At 40.9% G+C, this 23,305-nt stretch overlaps 2 protein-coding genes across 2 annotated transcripts in view; both read right to left on the bottom strand.

Annotated features, from left to right (window-relative positions):
* The window catches only part of GNAI3 (G protein subunit alpha i3), a 44,866-nt gene extending 29,766 nt beyond the window's left edge, over positions 1–15,100 (bottom strand). Inside the window, exon 1 of the mRNA XM_074188351.1 lies at positions 14,803–15,100. Coding sequence (XP_074044452.1) covers positions 14,803–14,920 — 118 coding nt within the window. The 5' untranslated portion in view covers positions 14,921–15,100. The remainder of the gene's footprint in view (positions 1–14,802) is intronic.
* A 5,498-nt stretch (positions 15,101–20,598) lies between these two features.
* On the bottom strand, positions 20,599–22,095 carry GPR61 (G protein-coupled receptor 61). Its single transcript, XM_074190312.1, is given in 2 exon segments — positions 20,599–20,907; positions 20,909–22,095. Coding segments are annotated over 2 exon segments (1,356 nt in total). The 5' UTR covers positions 21,956–22,095.
* Between the last annotated feature and the right edge of the window lie 1,210 nt (positions 22,096–23,305).

The raw sequence follows: 23,305 nt of genomic DNA, 5'->3' as shown, positions 1-23,305 counted from the left end.
TTATCAGACTGCTTTCTGTGGTGGGGGGAAGCAAGATTGGGGGAAAAATTATAAAATTCTAGAATCAGTAAAAAAATTTAAAAGGATAAAAGGCAGCAAAAAAAGAAATTCTGGGAGAGATTTCAAACTTCTTTCTTCATCAATGCAAGATATGTCTTCAGAAACAATTAAAAAATGTTTTCTATCCATTGAACTTTTCCATAATTAATGACAAACACATTTTTTAAGGCAATGGAGTTAAGTGACTTGTCCAAGGTCACACAACCAGGCAATTATTAAGTGTCTGAGGCTAAATTCGAACTCAGGTACTACTGTCTCCAGAGCATGTGCTCTTATCCACTTTGCCATCTAGCTGCCCCAAACAACACATTCTTAAACAAAAAAACAATTCATGCATGGAAAGGTCCTTAACATTTAGAATCTTAAAATTTTCCTACAATTAGAGCTAATCAAAAGTAAAACCAGCTGCCCCAGAGGAATTCTCAATCAGTTGGATTTAACAACTACTCTTGTATGTTGAGTTGGAGTGTCTTTTTGTCATAGACATCTTTGCTAAAGATCCTCTTCTCAGAATAACAGTTAAATTCATAAAACAAAAATAACAAAGGATTATAAAGGGATTATAAACTTTACAGTTTCCATGCTATACAATGATCAAAATTGAATGTGTTGAGAGAAAAATCATATCCTTAATGAAATAAAGATGTAATTTTTTTAAAGTTCATAAACCACTTGAAATCTATTCGTGTCTAGCACCTTAGTTTAAAAACTATTCTAGAGTTCCTAAAGATCTCTTCCAACTTTTAAGATTTTGTGATAGGGGCGGCTAGGTGGCATAGTAGATAAAGCACCGGCCCTGGAGTCAGGAGTACCTGGGTTCAGATCTGGTCTCAGACACTTAGTAATTACCTAGCTGTGTGGCCTTGGGCAAGCCACTTAACCTCGCTTGCCTTGCAAAAAAAAAAAAGATTTTGTGATATTCAACTAAAGAAATGTCACTCTATAAAACAAAAAGTGACATCATTGTTATGGAATTATAAAATTATTTCCCTTAATAGATGATATGTAGAATAGCAAGCACAACTGGACATTAAGTTTTACAAATTTAAAAATGCATAACCAGTTTTACAATACAATGATTTAAGTGAGTCAGAGGATTCAGATTCTCTGTATATATATTTCTTCACTTTGTCAAGCTAGTCCAACACAACAACATCCCACACAACTATCCATTACTTTTATGGTTCTCATATAGTAATGTTTTTTGAGACAAAAGGTAAGGGGGGAAGAAAAGAAAAAGAATTTAAGATGTAGAATTCAAGAGCTGAGTATCTAGCATATATATACAACTACTAGATGCTTCCATTATCTTAAAAAAAATCTACAACCAATCAACATTTCTTAAGCATTTCTTACTATATGCTGTCATAAACAAGCAAAGGGGAACAGAAAGATAAAATCAAAATAATCCTTGCCATAAGGGGCTTACATATTTTATTCATTCATTCATTCATTTTGTTTTTCCTTTGGTTTTTGCAAGGCACTGGGGTTAAATGACTTGCCTAGGTCACAACAATTAAGCAAGTATTAAGTATCTGAGATCGGACCTTTAACTCAGGTCCTCCTGAATCCAGGAATGGTGCTCTTTCCATTGTACCACCTACCTCCCTTCCTCCTTCCTTCCCTCCATTCATTTTTCTTTTTAGTTTTTTCACAAGGCAGTGGGGTTAAGTGACTTGTCCATGGTCACACCAGCTGGGTAATTATTAAGTGTCTGAGTCCGCATTTGAACTCAGGTCCTCCTGACTACAGGGCCAGTGTTCTATTCACTGTCCTACCTAGCTGCCCTCATTACTTATTTTTTAATGAAAGATTCCATGCTAATGGAGGTAGAAATCTTGGGTAAATAAGCACATAACATATCTATGAAATGAATATTGCCTGAGGTTGTTTTGGAAGGAAATATACAGGCAGTGAGGAGGGTTCAAGAAAGGATTCCCAGAAACTGGTTGCTTGAGTTTAGTCTTGAAAGAAAATCTGAATTCCAAGAGATGAATTAAAGGAGGAATTCTATGCATTTCAGGCATGGAAAACAGCCAACCTTAAAGTATTAAGATGGGAGACAGGTCAGATCTCATTGTAGGCAGAATAACACTGAGTTAGAGGACACTGGAAAGATAGAAAGAGGATAATTTCATTCACATCCAGAATAGTTTAAAAAAAAATTCCAGGAGCATAAAACTCGAATTGCCACAACAGGGAAATAAATTCCCTGTATATCTTGAAAAAGATAAAAATGGGGGGGGGGGGTTAGTAAGGAGAGTAGAAATTAAAATTAAAGGAGAAATTAATAAAATTGAAAGCAAAAAACTATTGAATTAATAAATAAAACCAAAAGTTGATATGTTGATATTATGAAAAAACCAATAAAACTGATAAACCTCTGGTCAATTTGATTAAAAAAAGAAAGAAGAAAACCAAATTGCTAGTATCATAAATGAAAAAGGTGAACTCAACCACCAATGAGGAAATTAATAATTCGAAATTATTTTGCCCAACTCTGCCAATAAATTTGATAATCTAAGTGAAATGGATGAATATTTACAAAAATATAAGTTGCCCAGGTTAAATGAAGAAGAGATTAAATACCTAAACAACCCTATCTCAGAAAAAGAAATTCAACAAGCCATCATTGAACTCCCTAAGAAAAAATCTCCAGGGCCTAATGGATTCACAAGTGAATTCTACTAAACATTTAAGGAACAATTAGTTCCAATTCTATATAAACTCTTTGGAAAAATAGGGAAACATGGAACTCTGCCTAACTCTTTCTATGAAACCAATATGGTGCTGTTACCTAAACCAAGAAGAGTTAAAACAGAGAAAGAAAATTATAGACCTATCTTCCCGATGAATATAGATGCAAAAATCTTAAATAAAATCTTAGCAAAATGATTACAACAAGTTATCACTAGGATAATACGTTATGATCAAGTAGGATTTATTCCAGGAATGCAGGGTTGGTTCAATATTAGGAAAACTGTTAGTATACTCAATTATATCAACAACAAACCTATCAGAAATTATATGATCATAGCAACAGATGCTGAAAAAGCTTTTGACAAAATACAGTATCCAATCCTACTAAAAACACTAAAGAGTGTAGGAATAAATGGACTGTTCCTTAGAATAATTAGCAGTATATATTTGAAACCATCAACAAGCATTATATTCAATGGGGAGAGGCTAGAAGAATTCCCAATAAGATCAGGGGGTGAAACAAGTGTCCCCATTATCACCACTACTATTCAATATTGTATTAGAAATGTTAGCTTCAGCAATTAGAGAAGAAAAAGAAATTCAAGGAATTAGAATTGGGAAGGAAGAGACAAAAACTCTTACTCTTTGCAGATGACATGATGGTCTACCTAGAGAATCCCAAGAAATCATCCAAAAAACTACTGGAAACAATTAGCAATTTTAGCAAAGTTGAAGGTTATAAAATAAACCCTCATAAATCCTCAACTTTTCTATATATGTGTAGCAAGATACAGCAGGAAGAGCTAGAAAGAGAAATCCCATTCAAAGTAACCTCAGACAATATAAAATACCTGGGAGTCTATTTGCCAAGATAGACTCAGAAACTTTTTGAAAACAATTATAAAACACTTCTCACACAAATTAAATCAGATTTAAATAACTGGGCAAATATCAACTGCTCATGGATAGGTAGAGCTAATACAATAAAAATGACAATTCTACCAAAACTAAACTACCCGTTTAGTGCCCTACCAATCAAAATTCCAAAAAATTACTTTAAGGAGTTAGAAAAAATTGTAAGTAAATTCATATGGAGAAATAAAAAGTCAAGAATTGCCAGGAAGTACAAAAGAAGGGGGCTTATCCCTACCTGATCTAAAATTATATTATAAAACATCAGTCATCAAAACTGTTTGGTAGGGGCCAGCTAGGTGGCGTAGTGGATAAAGCACGGGCCTTGGAGTCAGGAGTACCTGGGTTCAAATCCGGTATCAGACACTTAATAATTACCTGGCTGTGTGGCCTTGGACAAGCCACTTAACCCCATTTGCCTTGCAAAAAAAAAACAACACTTTGGTATTGTGGTGGACCAGTAGAATAGACTAAGTTCAAAAGCAAGAGACAATTATAGTAATCTGCTTTTTGATAAACCCTAAGAGTCCAGCTACTGGGATAAAAACTGTCTCTTTGATAAAAACTGCTGGGAAAATTGTAAGTTAGTATGGAAGAAACTTAGATTTAGACCAACACCTCACACCCTATATCAAGATAAGATCCAAATGGTTACAGGACTTGAAACAATCCTTACAACTAATTATTCTGACAAAGGACTCATTTCTAAAATATACAGAGAACTGAGTCATATTTTTAAAACAAAAAGCCATTCCCCAATTGACAAATGGTCAAAGGATATGCAAAGGCAATTTACAGATGAGGAGATCAAAGCAATCCATAGCCATATGAAAAATTGCTCTAAAGCATTAATTATTAGAGAAATGCAAATTAAAGCTTCTCTGAAGTACCACCTCACACCTCTCAGACTGGCCAATATAACCAGAAACGATAATGATCGTTGTTGGAAGGGTTGTGGGAAATCTGAGACACTATTACACTATTGGTGGAGCTATGAACTCATCAACCTTTCTGGAGAGAAATTTGGAACTATGCCCAAAGAGCAACAAAAATGAGCATACCCTTTGACCCAGCAATACCACTACTGGGTCTAAACCCTGAAGAGATGATGAAAAAGTGTAAAAACATCACTTGTACAAAAATATTCATAGCAGCCCTGTTTGTGGTGGAAAAGAATGGGAAATCAAGTAAATCAAGTAAATGTCCTTCAATTGGGGAATGGCTTAGCAAACTGTGGTATATGTATGTCATGGAACACTACTGTTCTATTAGAAACCAGGAGGGACGGGAATACAGGGAAGCCTGGAGGGATTTGCATGAACTGATGCTGAGTGAGATGAGCAGAACCAGAAAAACACCATACCCCCCAACAGCAACATGGGGGTGATGATCAACCTTGAAGGACTCACTCATTCCATCAGGGCAACAATCGGGGGCAATTTTAGGCTGTCTGCAAAGGAGAGTACCATCTGTATCCAGATAAGGAGCTGTGGAGTTTGAACAAAGTTCAAGGACTATTCCCTTTAATTTAGGAAAAAAAACAGATATCTTATTGTCTGATCTTGTTACCTCTTAAGACTTCTTTGTCTCTTCTTTAAGGATATGATTTCTCTCTCATCACACTCAATTTGGATCAAGGTACAACATGGAAACAAAATAAAGACTGACAGATTGCTTTCTGTGGGGGGGGGAGTAAGATTGGGAGGAAAATTGTAAAACTCAAATAATATCTTTAATAAAAATAAATTTAAAAAATATTGAAGAGATAAATAAAAAGTCAGGTTTCTCTTCCAAAAGTGCCTTAAATTTTATTAAAAGATCCATACTATGAAGTGCAAACATCTGAGCAATATTTTACTGATACTGGTAACAACCAAATTATCACATCTCTTATATTTCCTGACTTTGAAAAAATATTAATAGTTTTACTTAATTTTCTGAGTGAAGTAGTCTTCATAGAGGTATCTAATTCATTGGCTTCCAAGATAAGAGGATTCTTGATATCAGAAGAAATTTCAAAGCACCACTGATGAAATAATGAAACCTGTTTGTCTTAAAATCAATAGTAATAACTATACTATTTAACACTTTAAAACTTCAAGGATCTATAATTTAACTAAACCATTGTGGTATCGTGGAAGGAATGCTGGAGTTAAGTTAGGAAAGGCCTAAGTTGAAACTTCTGCCTCTTAACATGACATGTGGGCCATTGGAAAAGTTGCTTAACCTTTAAGATATGCTTTTTCTAATTCGTGAAATAAAAATAATAATATCTGAAGTTCCTGTAAGACAGGATTGTTGTATGGAGTAAATAAGATAAAAGCACTATGTAAATGTGAGCTCTTGCTATGATTCCCTCCACTAACAAACTCTCTATAATTTTGTAGACAGCCTTAATTGTAGTAAATACCTTCACTCACCCCCAAAAGAAAAAAAAAAACACCTCATTCTGTAGTAGCCAACACTCTTAGGACTTAGGCTGGTTCTCAGGCAACAAACATCCAATAAGTTCCCCACAGGAACACACTCATTCTAAACTTTCCAGGACAGCAATCCCCACCAAGGTTAGGGCTCCACAGGTATGGTAAAGATCACCTGTACATAATGATGAGACATTATCAGAGTATGATTTTAGTGGAATGGCAAAACTGAGTAATATAATTCTCTTTTAAAAATACTAAATTACAAATGATATATACATGTTTGTCTAGCAAATGACTTGAGGGCTGCTAACCAACTTAGTGAATTATCTGCATAACTAAACCTTGCTTTCTGACATGGTTATTATTCATTTTTTAGAAGAAATCTAAATTTTAAACTAAATTAGCTTTTTTTGTCAGACTGATTCACTACCTTTTTTAATTGAACTGAATTCTCTTAATCCCTAGAATGACTGAATCTACAATCCTCAAATCAGTGCAGAATAACTATAGCCTTTTCCACAATACAGAACTATTATGTTTAGAGGATTTAATATGCTTCACCATATCCAAGAGGATTTTTACCCACTACAGTGGCAAACTAACCAGACCATTCTACTCCGCTTTGTTGGCATCACTATTTCAAAAGCATAAACTTAACAAATAAAATCTGTGATCTGTGAAGCTAATTCAACGTGGAGATAAACATAAGCGTATATGTGTGTGTGTCCATGATTATTAGATAAGAAACAAATTTAAAAGATGTTTTAGTCCACTATGGGGGGAGGGGGGAGACTCTATATATCTCCCTTGAATACCTCATCAATTAATAGTAACCATAAAGACAGTGTTGAATCTGTGCAGCCCCAAGCAGAAGTTCCAGCTTTCCCTCCCAGCTTTCCCCTAGTACATTCAAAATGACCCACTATAAACCTCTGAAATTTCCATACCAATAGCTTTAGCCATCTATCTACTTGTGAAACATTTTATTATTATCCTAGACATACAACAATGCAAATCAAGCTCCCTCCTGTCTGTATGGGGCAGACTTTGCGCACACAGACACAATGCGAAAACACTGGAGAATCTGATCAGTCCATCTTCAAATTAACCAAGTGAACCTATCCAAATAAAACCAAATTTTAAGAGTTTTAAAATGATAAAGAAAAAAAATTTTTTTTAGGTTTTTGCAAGGCAAATGGGGTTAAGTGACTTGCCTAAGGCCACAAGGCTAGGTAATTATTAAGTGTCTGAGGTCAGATTTGCACCCAGGTACTCCTGACTCCAAGGCTGGTGCTCTATCCACTGTGCCACCTAGTTGCCCCCCCAAAATTTTTTAATAGAGCAAAATAAATTTCATTTACAAAAATATGAACTTCAGAGGTTTTTCATTATCTTCACCTAATTTTAGAAGCAATGTAATGAATTTTAAGAAGTAATGAATTTAAGCTTTACAAAGGTGCTTGACCCTCTATGATGCTGCAAAGTCAGTACAGGTAATATGTGCATTTTACAGTTAAAATTTTTTTTTTTAGGTTTTTTTGCAAGGCAAATGGGGTTAAGTGGCTTGCCCAAGGCCACACAGCTAGGTCATTATTAAGTGTCTGAGGCCGGATTTGAACCCAGGTACTCCGGACTCCAGGGCTGGTGCTCTATCCACTCTGCCACCTAGACGCCCCAGCTAAAGATTTTAAGACTCAGAAAGGTTAGAGATTTGTCCAAGATCTCTTGAGACAACTCTGATTTGAATCCAGATCTCTGAACTTTACATACAGTCTCTTCCCATTACATTTTTTTTGAACAAGGGTACACTGTATTCCAAAGGAACAGATAAGATGGAATGGAAAAGGGGCAACTAGGTGGCGCAGTGGAAGGGGCGGCTAGGTGGTGCAATAGATAGAGCACCAGCCCTGGAGTCAGGAGTACCTGGGTTCAAATCCGGCCTCAGACACTTAATAATGACTTAGCTGTGTGGCCTTGGGCAAGACATTTAACCCCATCTGCCTTGCAAAAACCTAAAAAAAAAAAAAAAAAAAAAGATGGAATGGAAGCCAGTGAAGTACAGCCAGCACAAGAAGAAGATGAAGCTTGCCTTTGTGACAAACTTGAAGATAAAGAGGTATGCTGGGAAACATTTGGGTAAGGATTAAAGGAGGACAAATGATACCAGCTATTAGGGAATGGCTAAGTAAATAATGGTAAAATTAACTTTTTATTAATGTGTCATAAATAATTAATAGCTAGCATTTATATAGCATTTTAAAGTTTGCAAAACATTTTTAAAATACCTCATTTGATCCTCACAATAACCCTGGGAGGTGGGTGTCATCCCTATTTAACAGATGAGGAAACTGAGGCAGTCAGGTTAAGTTCAGGGTCATAGAGTTTGTATCACATCTAGCTATTGAGAGAGGAAACTGAGAAGACCTTTATAAACTGACAAAGAGAAAAGTGAACAGAACTAAGAAAACAATTTATCTGATAACATTACAGAAACAAACAACTCTGAAAGGACTTAAAACTCTATCAAGGCAATGATAAACTATGAGTTCAAAAGAATGATGAAATGCTCTGCTCACTTTCTGATAAAGAGGTAATGAACTTCAAATGCAGAGTCAAATATTTTCAGATGTACCTAACTGGGAATCTTGAAGGACTCAGCAGCCATATATTATTGAGGGACGGGGGTGTCACCCTAATTTGCTGATAATGGAGATGACCTGTTATTTCAAGGATTAAAAAATAAAAATTTTTTAAAAGATTAATAGTGAGACTATTACAAACCATCCAACCCAGAGGAAATGATTGGATAAGGAATGCCTGAGTCATCTCAATATTAGTAGCACACATAGTTGTGATGGGGGTTGTGATATGAGTTATCCTGCTGGAGATCTCTCTGCTCAAACTGAAGATGACAAATGTTTTACTTTCCTTGATGATCTTTCAAAAGAAAACATGAGAGGTGGTGCTACTAAGCTGGATCTAATTAACAGTAAGAAAGTAAAGAATGACCAAAACCTTGGAAGTCGGGGACCATTCCATCTTAGTATATGGTAATAAGGAGATGAGTATCAGCAGCTTCACAACCTAGATTCAGAAATAGGAAAAGTGGGACCACATGGATTAAGACTCTAGAATAAAATTCTATCATTATAGTCAAAACTGATTCAGATGAGAAAAGGAAAAGAGAAATGGTTGCAACAGAAAACTCAAATCAGCAGAAAGCCCAGCTCCTGAGGAGGCCTGTTCTCTCCCTAGTTTTCAGTCCCTTCCTCTAGAAGCTATTCTCATTACACCTTTTATGTACAGAGCTGTTTCCATGTTGTCTCATCATCAGAATGTGAGCTCCTGGAGAGCAAGGACCATGTTTCTTTTTCTTTATATCCAAGCACAGGGTCTGCAGGGCACATATTGCTTAATGATTCAAGAGATAGAAGCAAAAACTAACAGAGGAAAAATTTTAAAAAGAGTAGTAAGATGCTGTAAAAAGAAAATAAAGCCTTAAGCTCAGTGTGAAGGTTAAATAAATACTGAAGACTACAAAAGGACTTTTTTTAGGAGGATGAGGGGTGTGAGGAGCAAGAAGATCAAGGAAGACGGGGGCTTTTGCTGGAGAGGGAAGATGAAAATGGACAGACATCTATATCTCTACTCAATTTGCTTTTTTCTTTTCTTTGCTTTCCCATAAGAAATGATCTTCAGATTGAGAAGCGCAATACAAAAATAATTAACAGAAACTGAAACCCCAAATAAGTGAGGAGATAATGAGGGTACATAGCAGGTTAGGTTACAACTTGGATGGGTAGGTGACCCAAATTAATTAAATCCCAGAGTTCTCAAAGAACGGTTAGAAAGGACTGCCCACTATCATAATCAACTAACCAAAAAGCATTTCTTAAGCCTTTACTATGTGCTAGGCCCTGTGCTCCACATTGAGTACGCAAAGACAAAAGGAAAATAAAGGTAAGCCTTCCAAATGCATGTATTCTAATGGGAAAGAACATGTGTGTGCATGAGTGCACACATAAACAAATGCAAGAGCCACTGAGGGGATTAAAGTTTCATATCAAAGGCAGTGCTTGACTGACCATTGAAGGAAACCAGGGATGTCAAGAAATGGAGGCTGGGAAGGAAGGAGGTCATGCTGGGCCTGGGAGTTGACAGGAGAAAGGAGCTATGTATTGCTGTGAGTGCAGAACAAGCAGCAGGCCAAAGACCTCTCAACACCTGCAATGAAGAGGTGACACCAGGGACTCATAGTTATATCCTATCCCAATTTTCAAAAGAAGGAAGAACTCAAATGTATCAAAATTACGTCTTGTGAGTCTGAAGTTGATTCCAGACAAATTTCCCAAGCAGATTATCAATGAGACAACTTGTAAACACTTAGAAAGGAATCTAGAAAATAAGACAGAGTTGGAAGAGATATCACCTAATTCAATCCCATTCTTTTAGAGATGAGGAAACAGAGAACTAGGGAAGCAATGCATCTTGTTTAAGGTCACAAAAATAGTGAACAAAAGGTCCAGAATTTGAATCTACAACATCTGACTCCAAATCCAATGATCTTTCCAATATATATTAACTTGGATTTATTAAGAACAAATCAAGCTACCTATTTTTTTTAAAACAGGGTTACCAGATTAATGAATTAAGAGAAAGATATAGATACCAAACATCTGTCCTTCACTTACATACATATACATATACATATACATATACATATACATATACATATACATATACATATACATCTTATCAAATTTGCAGAGGGAGGTAAAATATACTGCCTGGTTAAATTAGGATTCAAAAAGTATTTGACAGGTTCAAATGCTGAGGTGGAGACAATAACATGAAATGTAATAGAGATAAAAGTAACCCCTGCATCTGCTCAATTAAAAAAAGGAACCAAAAAGCAGAGAAAGGGAAGGTGTTCTTAAAACACAATGTGAAAAAGATGTAGTGACCTATGAGATTAATATATGTTAGTAATGTGTTGTGGTGGCTCAAAAATCTATTAGATCAGACCAACTCTAGGTGCTGTTTTAGAGGAGGATAAACCAGGATGATTAGGGGACTCAAAACCATTCGATGAGGATCAGGTGTAGAAAATGGAAATGTTTAGCCTAAAGGGAAAAAATTTGAACAAAATATCAGGCTTCAAATATCTAAAAGACTGCTGTGTGAAAGAATTATATTTGTTCTGCTAGGTCCCCAAAGGCAGGACTAGAAACAATCAATTGTAGTTAGAAGAAAGCTGATTTCAGTTCAACATAAGGAAAAATGGGGTGGCTAGGTGGTACAGTGGATAGAGCCCCAGTCAGGAGTACCTGAGTTCAAATCTGGTCTCAGACACTTAATAATTACCTAGTTTGTGTGGCCTTGGATAAGCCACTTAACCCCATTGCCTTGCAAAAAAAAAAAAACACCTAAAAAAAGGGAAAAAAACCATAATATAGACATTAAAAATTGGAATAGACTTTCTCAGGACTGTTCTATCACTAGAAATCTTTCAGAAGTTGTTGAAAGGTAGATAGAGCACTGCTCTTCTTGAGGAAAAAAAAAAAAATCTGGGTTCCAATGAGTACTATGTCTAGTACTCATGCGAAGTTCTTCTAACCTCTCTCAGTCTCATTTTCTTGATTTGTGAAATGAAGATAAGTCATACGTATTAATAGAGCTTCCCTCTCCAAGGTTTTGGGAGGCTCAAATAAGATAATACATGTAACATGCTCTATTTTAAGAAGTTAAATATATTAAACAGACTACATTTACAACCTACATCAAGAGAGAGAAGGGAAAGGAGGGTGGCAGAAAAATGTGGAACTCAAAAGGTTTGCAAAAGGACAAATGTTGAAAACTCTCTTTGCAAGTAACTGGAAAAAATAAATTAAAAGTTTTGTTGAAAAAAATGTAATATTTGTCAGTTATTATTACTATTGTTATTATTAGGCATGTTGCAGAAGAATTCATGACTTCAGTTAAGACTGAAGACCAGGTTCTAGAGTTCTGTGATTAGTCTGGTGAATTAAATTGCTTACATCTTGAATAGGGAAGTTTTTTTTTCTTGTATAATCTATAAAAACTAAAGATTAGAGACCAATGTCCAACATCAGCTAACCCATGTTAAACTATATAGTTTACTACCAAACAGTTGTTTTAAAAAAAGGGAGAGAGTAAAACGCTTAATACTTTTTATATTAAATCTGAGATTTAGGCACTCAAACTTTAAGATACAATACTTATTGTTAACACTATAGATGAAAAATGCTTTTACCAAAATAGTGAAGATGATGTGAACAAGAGTAAACTTGGAAAAATACAATATTAAAAGATAAAATTTTGAGACTTTATTAGGTGTGAACATTCCCCATAGACACCTCATTCAGACAGGTTTTTATATTCAGTCTGAGTATACATTAATAGTTCATTGAAGCTGAATAACAACTGCATGAAGGGATGGGAAAGAGAAAGGAATGACTGGATTAAGGCTTTCATATAGTCATAGATCTGACCCACAGGTCAAGATATGGGCTCATAAAAAAGAAACAAATGAGTTTATAACAGGAAATAAAACTGGGCCAGGGCAGAGACAATGAAATGAAATTGTGTCCCCTTGGAGAAAAAGTTTATTCATGAAGTCCACTACAGGTATAGCAGATGTGTTAAGGGAACCACGTGACTCATGGCAAAAGAGATGGCTCTAGCCAAGGCAATAGTAAAACATTAAGTACTCCTGTGCAGCTTTCTGGAGCACAGAAGAGGATTCCCAGCAGAGTTCCTGAACTGAGGGTCTTGAAAAATTAAAGCAATAATAATGAAGACTTTGTAACTAAAAGAACAGCAAGAGATAGGGTCACGACACCATGGAGCAATCTACAATGTACCCTTTCCTCTACTACTGAACAGGTGCAGTGGGAAAGAGGTTGACTTGATTTTCATATCTTTCTTCATAATCAAATCCTGAGATTCCTAGGAAAATCTCAGAATGAGTACATGAGTCAAAAGGTGATTTATGAGAACCCAGTTATGTGAATGGAATGTATAGTATAGTCTAGGTTACATTTGCAACCTGAAAATATTCAAACCATGAAAACATAAGTACAACTGAGGTCTCTGGCAAATCTGTGAAGGTCTAATACAACCCATTATACCTTATGCTGAGAGTTCTCTAAAGTTATTTTTCAACATCATGAGATTTATGTAATTTCCCTTAGGAAGATTACTCCATTCTCAGGAGTAATTCTGTTTCAAAAAAAAAAGGGAAGGGGAGGGGGGAAGAGAAACTATTCCAAACCTTCAGATTCTTTTATTCCTCTCTCATGAACCTGTAGAAACAATATTAGATTAATGTGATCTTGGGGCGGCTAGGTAGTGTAGTGGAGAAAGCACCAGCCTTGGAGTCAGGAATATCTGGGTTCAAATCTGGTCTCAGACACTTAATAATTACCTAGCTTTGTGGCCTTGGGCAAGGCACTTAACCCCATTTGCCTTGCAAAAAAAAAAAAACAACCTAAAAACAAAATTAATGTGATCTCTAATTGCAAATATACTCTGGATGATTATTAGAATTTTTGATACAAAAATTCTTCAAAAATCCAATCTTGCTGAGGAAGAAATATATCTCACTTCAAAGAAATACCACTAAAACTAAATTTCAGCTATCAGGACCACTGATTTGAGACCTTATTTTAAGGCTGTCAGAAAAGATAAGAGAAAAACTCTTCAAATAAAAAAATGTCCATCATTTTATAGTTTATGCCAGCTTTGATGACTGATTTATGTAAATCATCCCTTTCCTTTAGGTCAACCCACTCTTACAGGAAGGCTATCTTTTCACATCTCCTGATCCACTCCTGTGAAGTTACTCAGTCATCCTCCCCTCTATTATACAAAAAAAAAGAAAAAAAGAACTTGTTTGACGGCAAGTGTGTCAAGCAATTGCATGACACACGTAGAACAGTAGAACCTCGCTAGGAAGCCGCTACCTTCTACCTGAGGAGGGTCCTGCCCCTCTCTCTGTCTCTCTCTCCCAAGCAGGTGCTTCTATCTATTTTTCTTCTATTCTTTTCACTTTTTTTTTCCCTTTAGGTTTTTGGCAAGGCAATGGGGTTCAGTGGCTTGCCCAGGTGCCACACAGCTAGGTCGTTATTAAGTGTCTGAGGCCGGACTTGAACTCAGGTCCTCCTGACTCCAGGGGCCGGTGCTCTATCCACTGTGCCACCTCGCCGCCCCTATTCCTTTCATTTTGCTAACTATCCCAAATTCCTGTTTTCTATACGATTAAGCAAGGTAGAGAAAGGTAAGAGAAGCCGAGAATGAGCTGGGTTTAAACTGCTGAGGATTCGTGGACCTCAGTTTCCTCCCCCGTAGAGATGGCAAGAGTAGGTACGAGAGCCAGTGGTCTGTGAAGCTCAAATGGAATTCTTTGTCATTTGCAGCAAAAAGACCCCAAGTTTCCTTTACCCTCGTGTACAAGACAAAACAAAAGCCCTTTCTCTGGCTGCCAGAGCATCCTTCACGCTTCTCAAGTTTGTGGCACGCTTCGGAGCGGCCGGCCAAACCCCACTGGTCCGGCTCCTCCTGGGGGTGCGCGGGGAGGTCAAGCAGGAAGCGCTCGGCCGCCCCAAGGGCCGGGGGTGAAGCGGACTCCCGCCCCGCAGCCCCCCGCGCGCCCCCGGCCCGCCCTCCCGGCCCGCGCCCTCCTCACCCAGCAGCAGCAGCTTCACTTCCTTGGCCGCCTTCTCCCCGTCCTCCCGCAGGTTGCGGTCGATCATCTTGCTCCGCTCCACCGCCGCCTTGTCCTCGGCGCTCAGCGTGCAGCCCATGGCGGCGGCGGGAGAGGGGGCCCGGCCCGGGGGCACTCACGCGGCTGCGGCTCGGGGCCCGGGGGAGAGGCAGAGGCGGCGGCGGCGGCGGCGGCTCTCGCGGGGGGTTACCGCGGCGGCTGCTCCTGCTGGGCGGAGGCCCCGTCCGTCCCCTTCCGCAGCCCCCGGGGAACCGGATATCCGGCGGTGACGACACTTCCGGCGACGCCCCGCGGCCGTTGGCGTTCGAACTGGGCTCGCGGAAGGAGGAAAGGGAAGTGCCGAGGCAGGGGGCTTCCGAGCCCCGCGCGGGCCCCGGAGGCCCCGTTCCCAGGGCGCCCGCCGCCCCGGTGGCCGGCTCTCGTCTACGCGAGGGCCGGGGAGGGAAGTCGCGGCGGCCCCAGGCCCGAGGATGCTCGCAGAGGGAGAGCTGGGATTCACCCTGGAGCTCGCTTCAGGGCCGCGGCCGGGGAGGCGGCCGGGCCACGCAGGAACGACCCGGATGTGAAGCCGCTTCGGCGGCCCAGCCTGCCTCCTCGCCACCCTCCCTTACCGCCCCTTGGGGTTCTCAGCAGGGAGCGTGCACAGATAAAGCACTATCTCTGTAAAATCAGCTGTTATAAAACAGGGAAAGTACGGGATGGCGGGGTGGCCCTGGAGTCAGGAGGACCTGAGTTCAAGTGCAGCCTCAGACCCTTAGTAATGACCTAGCTGTGTGGCCTTGGGCAAGCCGCTTAACCCCATGGTCTTGCAAAAACCAAAAAAAAAAAAAAAAAAACAGGAAAAGTGTTTTCCAAACCTTTCATTGCTACATTACAAACAGCAATGACTTAGTATCCTTCCTTCAGACCAAGCCTGACTCAGCCCTGGCAGAAAATCGTTCCTTCAAACAGTGAAGATGCTGGTGCTGACCAGTTAAGAATGGGCGGCTAGGCCTAGCACTGGAGTCAGGAGTACCTGAGTTCAAATCCAGCCTCAGACACTTCATAATGACCTAGCTGTGTGGCCTTGGGCAAGCCACTTAACCCCACTGCCTTAAAAAAAAAAGAATGTGGGGTGGCTAAGTGGATAGAGCACAGGCCCTGGCGTCAGGCGTACCTCAGTTCAAATCCAGCCTAGCTGTGTGACCTTGGGCAAGTCACTTAACCCCATTGCCTTGCAAAAAATAAAAATAAAAAAAATGAATAACTGCTCTGGAAGTCAGATCACCAGATTTGCAGCCCTGCCCTTGAGCTCACACCAGCTCTAGTAAGCACATTATAGCTCCTGAACCTCAATCCCAGTGCTGTTTTTGTTAACGATGTCTCACCATCCTCATTTGCTGAACTTCTTGTGTGCTTGGTATTCTGAGCGATTCCAGTGAAGTAATATAATCTCTCCACTAAAGTTCTAGACTTCTTTCATAGCATTCTGTTACTGGTAGTTACAGTTAACGCTACTACAACTTCTGGTGCACAAGCAGAACTTTGCAGATACCCTTCCTACATATCTCTGAAATAGCCTAGGGATGAGAGGAAAAGGGACATCCAAAAAGTTAAGGGCATGACAGACCACTAAAGTATAGGAGCCATTTCTTTTGTATTTTTCAGCTTTATTTGTTAAGTCGAGTCAGTCTCAACTCCCCAACAAGACTGTAAATTTAAATAGGGACTCTGCTGGCTGACAGCGAAGGTTGATTCCTTCAGAAATATTGTAGACCAGCCAGAGACATAGCCTCATCTACTCTAACTGAAATTGAGCAAAGACCATTCTACCAACTTCTCTGTATTCAAACAGATTTCCTTTCATTCCTCAAGGCTGGGTAGAGCTGGTCTAGGAGAATAAAACCAAAAAGAGACCTGATTATAAGGCATTTGCATTGCCTGGAGAGTTGTTATTTTGAGTTGAGAGTAACTAAGACACTGAAATAAGAAAGGTGTGTATTGAGAGTTGTGCTTTTCAGTCCCTTCTCCTTTGGCAGCTGTTGAACTGAGGAATTCAGGGACTGAGGCAGGAATAACTTTCAGAATAGAAGATGACAACAGTCCCTCTTCATTAATTGAGCATCTTTGGGACAGGATATAAAGCAATATTGACATTTATTAAGCACAACCTATATCAAGGCACTGAGACATGGCAGAAAACCACAGGGGATCTCAGACAACGAGCAGACAGGGCCAGACTAAATGTCATTCTAAGGTGTGCTTCCCTAGTTATGGCATGTCCCCTGGGAAGAACCCTAGAATCAGAGGACCTGAGTTCCTAAACTGTCTCTGCCTTGGAGGCCCTGAAAGGCCCTGGCTCCTTGATCCTGGAGCTTAGCACTAATAGCCTCATCACTTTGGACTCTTATAATAAATATATCAGATAGGGTAACTCTCATCTCCCATCAGATGAAAATACTAAGGTTTAGAGCAATTAAAGAAATTTCCTTAGGTCACATGACAAATAGAAGAACAAGACTCTAATGCTGCCCTTAGCCTTTTCACAAAACTCCATTGGGGATTGTGGCATGAGAAAACTTGAGGTGCCTTAAAATCCTCCCACTTACTAAGTGCTTGGTAAATGCAAAAGCCAAAAAATTGGGTGAAATTGCCCATTGAATGGTCAAAATGAGTTAACAAAATGGCTGACAGGCACTGGGGGCCAGGGCGGAGGCCATGCTTCCTATTTCTGTGTCTTCCATTGCCACCTGCTGACTCTTTGTGGGAGCTACAAGCTGGCTGCTCTGGAGGAAGCCGTATTTGGAGCAGGAGGGGTGTATCGGCTCTTGGCATAGGAAGAAAGAAATGGTTTTCCAAAATTATAAAGTCCCTCCCTGGCCCTGCCTCCTGCCAAGTGGAGTTCCTCCAGAGGGTAGATGAGGAGTAGGTGCCTAATCAATGCCACACAGTCTGGTGGACATCTCCCAGAGTTCTGCCCTGTCAAGTTTTTACACCTAGTCCCTTTCCCCCTCCCAAGAGCCCCTTAGATGGTTGTCTGAAGGGATCTACAAGCTCAGAATCCTAGATAAAAGAATCTAGGCTTTTCCTGCCTCTTCCTGAATGTCTGGCAAGGGGGAACCCACCACACTGGGAGGCAGGTCAGGCACTTTTTAGGCAGCATCAATCATTTAGAAACCCATTTAGAAGTTTCCCCTGCAGTTTCTACCCCTTGCTCCTGGTGCTACCTTTTGGGGCGAAGCAGAACAAGTTAATCAGTTGTACCTGGCAACCCTACAAATGTACCCTTCCCACCCCATTTTCTCCCCAGTGTAAATGCCCTCATTTACTTCATCTGAATCTTGTGGCAAATTCTCACTACCTTTGATCTATGACACTATGAACACATTAGTTCTTTTGCTTCCATGTATGTTTATAGCACGCAATCAACTAAAACCCCCCAGATCTTGTTTCATATAAACAGTTGCCTAGCCAATACTCATTAAAAGATCATTTTTTTGAACCCAACTATAAAACTTATCTCTATTCGATTTTTCTTTTTTACACAATTTGGCCTGTTGTTCTAGCCTGTTGAAGTGTTTTGGATTCTAACCATTATTCAACTTGTTAGTCATTCTTAGCTTTGTATTAATGAAAATTTGACAAGCACAACTTCTAGGGATTCATTCAAATAATTGACAGAAACACTGAATAGGGCAGTTTTCTTGGGCACGTTACTAGAAATCTTCCTCTTAAGTTGGCATAGCGTGATTGATTACCTTTTGGATATGATCGCTCAATAAAGTCTGACTCTACCTAGCTGTAGTCTCATTTAGCCCACATAGCATTAGGACTATGACAAGAAAAACATGAGACTAAGAAATGCTTTGTTGAAATCTATGTCATATATACAGCATTCTCTGATGTAGTTATCCTTTAAAAAAACATTTGGGTCATTCAGCACCTTGAGGGCAGGGACTATTATCTATTCATTTGTATATCTCCCAAATGCTTTCTATATACTTACTAATAAATCAAATTGAACTTTAATTTCTCCCAGGCATGAATTAACACAAGCATACCCCCTGCCCAAAAATACTTTATGGGTATTCAATAGATATGTGCTGGATTGAACTGATGGAATCATTGGTGGTTGCAACATAACTTTTTTTTTTAAGAGAAAACATTTTATTGGCTACTCAAAGGGAAGAATGAACTCATTTTCCCATTTTGATGAAAGAGCCAGAAATTTGGTCAGATGCTGGCCAGGTCACCCTTTGGACCTGGCAGAGCCCTATGACCATGTTGAGATCCTGTAGGTTCACCCTATCCACCAGTAAAACCAGGAAGAATGGAGTGCACAGGAGGCTACAGATAGTTTTTTTTTTTCCCTGTTTTCACTTGTTATCCCTCCCTCTAAGATTTGGCAGGTCCATGCTCCGGCCACCGGTAGAGACTACCAAACACATTATTATTCAAGTTCCAGTTGGTTGACATCTGAGCTCAGTGTCCTAATTTCTCTGCCCCGCCCAGGGCTCTTGGTAGGAGAGACATTTAAGTTTTTGTCACTGAAGAGGGTTCTGAGATTGATGGGCAGAAGTAGAGAACTAACTGGCCATGCCAATGTCTGGAAACCCCATTCTCCCCCATGCCCCACCTTTGTCTCTTGTACCAGATTGTCCAGGGGGCTGGAGGTGGATCACTGCCATGAGGAGGGAGATCAGAGAGGCCAGTCCTGGAAGGGAAAGATCATCAATGTTACTGGTCAGGGTGACCACCTGGCTACTAATCCTACAATTATTCCCTCATTTATTGGTTCCCATTCTCTCCAGTATCTAGTTCCCAGCCTCCCAGTACCCCTACCTGCTAACTTACCAGATTCCCAGTCTCCCTACCTAAACCTTCAGGGGTTCAGGCTATGCTATGTTCTTTTAGTTAGATAAACACCCAAGCTCTTTATCCTCATGGTAAAAGGGCAGGGAGAGCAAAAGGATTGTTTCCAAGGGATAGAAGAGAAGGGAGCCAAGGGTTTGGGGAAAGCTTGCAGGACCAGTATGAGAGTATCTATCCTACTCTTTTCTATTATTCAGAGGGTTTAGATTTTTCTTCTGCCTCCTCCAGTACCCTCTTTACAACCTAGGTTTGGGGTCTAGATCCACTTTTTTTCCCCTGTATTCTACCCCTTGCTCCCTCCATCCCTCCCAGCCTTCTATTTGGCTCTGGCTCCATTCAGTCTTGGAGGGGATAACTCTGACTAGTCCGCCGAGGGAGATAAATCTTAGATATTAAACTAAAAAGTTAAAAACTGAAATCGGAACACATAGCTACAGTTGTTTTTTGACTTAATATGGAAATGAAAGGAGGCCAGGGGCCATTCCCTGCCTCCCTTGGTGCAGTTCTTGCACCAGAAAATGCCACTACAAATGAAATTAGCTCAGCTGGGCCCAGAGTAACTCTGGAAGTCATCTGGTATGTATACCATATTGTACCCTTCAAGCTTGACTGCTAGAGTTTCCCCTGTCCTGAGGCAGAAGGAGGAGTTCACTAATAGAAGGTTTTTCCCTTTATGTCTTTTTACATGCTGTAACCACACCTAAGCCCCTTCCTCTAGAGAGCCCCTAGCTCATTCCCACTGAAGCCAAAGGCTTTCCTCTCTGTTCCACAAAGCTGTAGGCATAGGTCATATGCAGGACCCCATTAGTGGCCACAGCTGGCTAAAAGAAGACTATCTGGCAAAGCAGTCTTTGCTCTCATCCCCTGCCCCCCAACCCCATCTCCCTCCAGGTGCTCTGGGGTGCATCATGGTTCAGGTTGGGGAGAGAGAGTCGGATGGAGATAGCCATCTGACACAGTGATGTCACTAGGAAGCTGCTGCTCCAAGAACTCAGAAGTCTCTTCGGCAATCTGGCCTGGGATTCGGAAGTCCACAGCTGGTGGGTCCTGCTTTGGGCTGATTGGGGTGTGAGGAGCCCAGGGCTCAGTGGCACAGCCAGTCCCCTGAAGGAACTGCAGGAAGTTCTCCTCTATGGAGCCCTCCCTGCTGGGTAGCCTTAACTCTTCCTCGGGGGATGGCTTGAAGAAGCAAACAAACTGCTTGCTGAGCTCCCCCCCTGATCTGTCGGTTGAGGCAGCCATAGAAGAAAGGATTGGACGTGAAACAGAAGTAGCCAATCCAGGTCACCACACTCTCTACCTGCTGTGTAGGAAGGGGCTGGGCACTCAGAGCAACATAGAGATGGAAGGAGAAATAGGGAAGCCAGCAAAGTAGGAACTGGCCCCCCACAGCCAGTAGGACCACTGCTGCCTTCCCCCCACCAAACGTCCTATGGGGGGTGGTCCGTGGGGGCCCTGAGCTGGTCACCATAGTAGAACGGCTGCTGAGTGACTCAGATCGCCGGCGTGGAGTCTCCATCCATGTTGGCAAGGGCCCATGCTGCATGGCAGCCACCCGGGCCACACGGAACATACTGCAGTAGACCACAAGAATGAGGAGCAGGGGCAGCAGGAAATAAAGCACAGCAAAGACCACCACAAAGAGTTGGCAATAGGCACTGTGGCTCCACTGGAGGGAGCAGCCAGGAGGGAAATCGGGGGGCCCACTCTCTGGTGAGGCCCTCCCCAACACTGGCACAGAGGCCATGGCTACTGCTTTCACCCACACACACACCAACACTGAAGCCACCAGACCTAGGGTCATGCGCACCTCATAGCGCATGGGGTGCACTACGTAGTAGTAGCGTTCCACATTGATGGCAGAGACCGAAAGGATGGCCAAGCTGACGAAACAGACACTCAGGAACAGGTAGAGGCGGCAGGCGGTCTCCCCAAAGAGGGCATGGTCAAAGAGAGCTGAGCTGGAGAGCATGGCCAATGGCATAAGGGTCAGGGCAGCCAGCAGGTCCACCAGGCAGAGGTGGAAGACAAAGACAAATTTGCGGAGGGCAGGAGTCTTGGCAATGACTGTCATCACAGCTGCATTACCTGCCACAGCTGTTAGGTCCAACAGGAGCATGAAGAAAAGGGCCACAGACTCTGAGGCCATATCCCGATGCCCTGCCTCTGGGCTACCATTGACCCTTGGGAGGCCCTGGGGTAGAGGGAGCATCCCCAAAGTAGAGGAGTTCCCGGATGGCTGGGGGATTGGGGAGGACTCCATGGGGCCAGAAGGGGATGATTGGAGCACGTCCTGTCATAAGCCCATCAGCCATCCTAGTCCAGTGTCCCCTGGGGACCCAGGAAGAATAGACAGTTGGAGTGGCATGCCCAGAGTTTAGCCGTATTAGCTCCGTGTTGGGTCACTTCTCCAGTGGTCTCTCCCACAATACTTTCGTCACCAGCATTTTTGTAGATGGCACTGTGGTGACAGAAGGTCTCTCGATCCAGGTCAGCCATGAATTACAGACAATGCCAGATTAGTCAACTGATGGTTCAGGGGAATATGTGTTTTCACCTTAGCCAGGTATAGTAGCTTCAGGGTCTGACTCAGAGCCTACAAAGAAATATAAAATATGAGTGACTATGGACCCTCTCTCTCTCCACTCCAGGTTACTACACAACACAACTATCCTTCCTCTTTTCATCCAGTCTCATCAGTCCTTTGTCTTTTTTTTTTTTCACAAGGGCCTTTCACAAAGCTTTGAGGAAGGACTACCATTGTTAGGAATGCAGAAGAATGGGATTATCTCCTCTTATTTTTAAGGACAACCCATGTCAGTACTCTATGTTCATGAATAATAAGGCAGCCTTCCACCCCCAAGGGCATTATTGGGAAACTCCAACCTAAAAATTCTTACCTCAGGAAAGGAGGTAGGGTGCAGTAGGGGCTGTCTTTCTGCTTCTTCAAGGCCTCCTGTCTTACATGGTATGGATTGCTAAAGGCAATTTGTTATTCTTCCTAAGAGTTCTTCACCTTGAAAAGACTATTGCTGCCCTGGCAGGCAGGAGAAAAACTGAACTTCCAGATCTCCTATCCCCTGCTTTGGTTCTTCATTGTAAAAGGCAGAGGAAAAGCTATTTTTTGGTGTTGCTAATTATATTGTTGGTCCCAATGTCCCTGAGGGTAACAGGAGAAGGAGAATAGGTCAGTCTAAAAAGAAAGGCCTGATTGTAAACATGGACAAATGATTGTAATCATCAAAGTATGTGGGTGATTATAAGTCAGAAAGGACAATATGGGGAGATTGAGAGAAGTGTCTGTCTTGGTTTCCATGTTTTCTGATCCAAGATGGGAGAAACAAATTGATTAAATATTTAATCTGTTTTTATATATCTTTATCCCTCCTTTGCAATCGCCCTATCTTGTATAATCACTTGTGTACTTGTCATCTCCCAAATTAGATTATAAAGTCCTTGGGGCAGGGACTGGGTCCACTTTCCTTTTTTTTTTTTAAATTCTCCAATACCTAGCTCATAGCCTGATACAGAATATACGTTTAATCAGTGGTTGTTCAACATATCACTGCTGGATTGTTAGGCAATTACAATAGGTCATTTCAATCATTTATTT

The sequence above is a fragment of the Macrotis lagotis genome, chromosome 5, assembly GCF_037893015.1.
Source record: "Macrotis lagotis isolate mMagLag1 chromosome 5, bilby.v1.9.chrom.fasta, whole genome shotgun sequence".
NCBI lineage: Eukaryota > Metazoa > Chordata > Mammalia > Peramelemorphia > Peramelidae > Macrotis > Macrotis lagotis.
The sequence above is the reverse complement of the archived record's forward strand: the minus strand, read 5'-3'. Positions and strand labels throughout refer to the sequence as shown.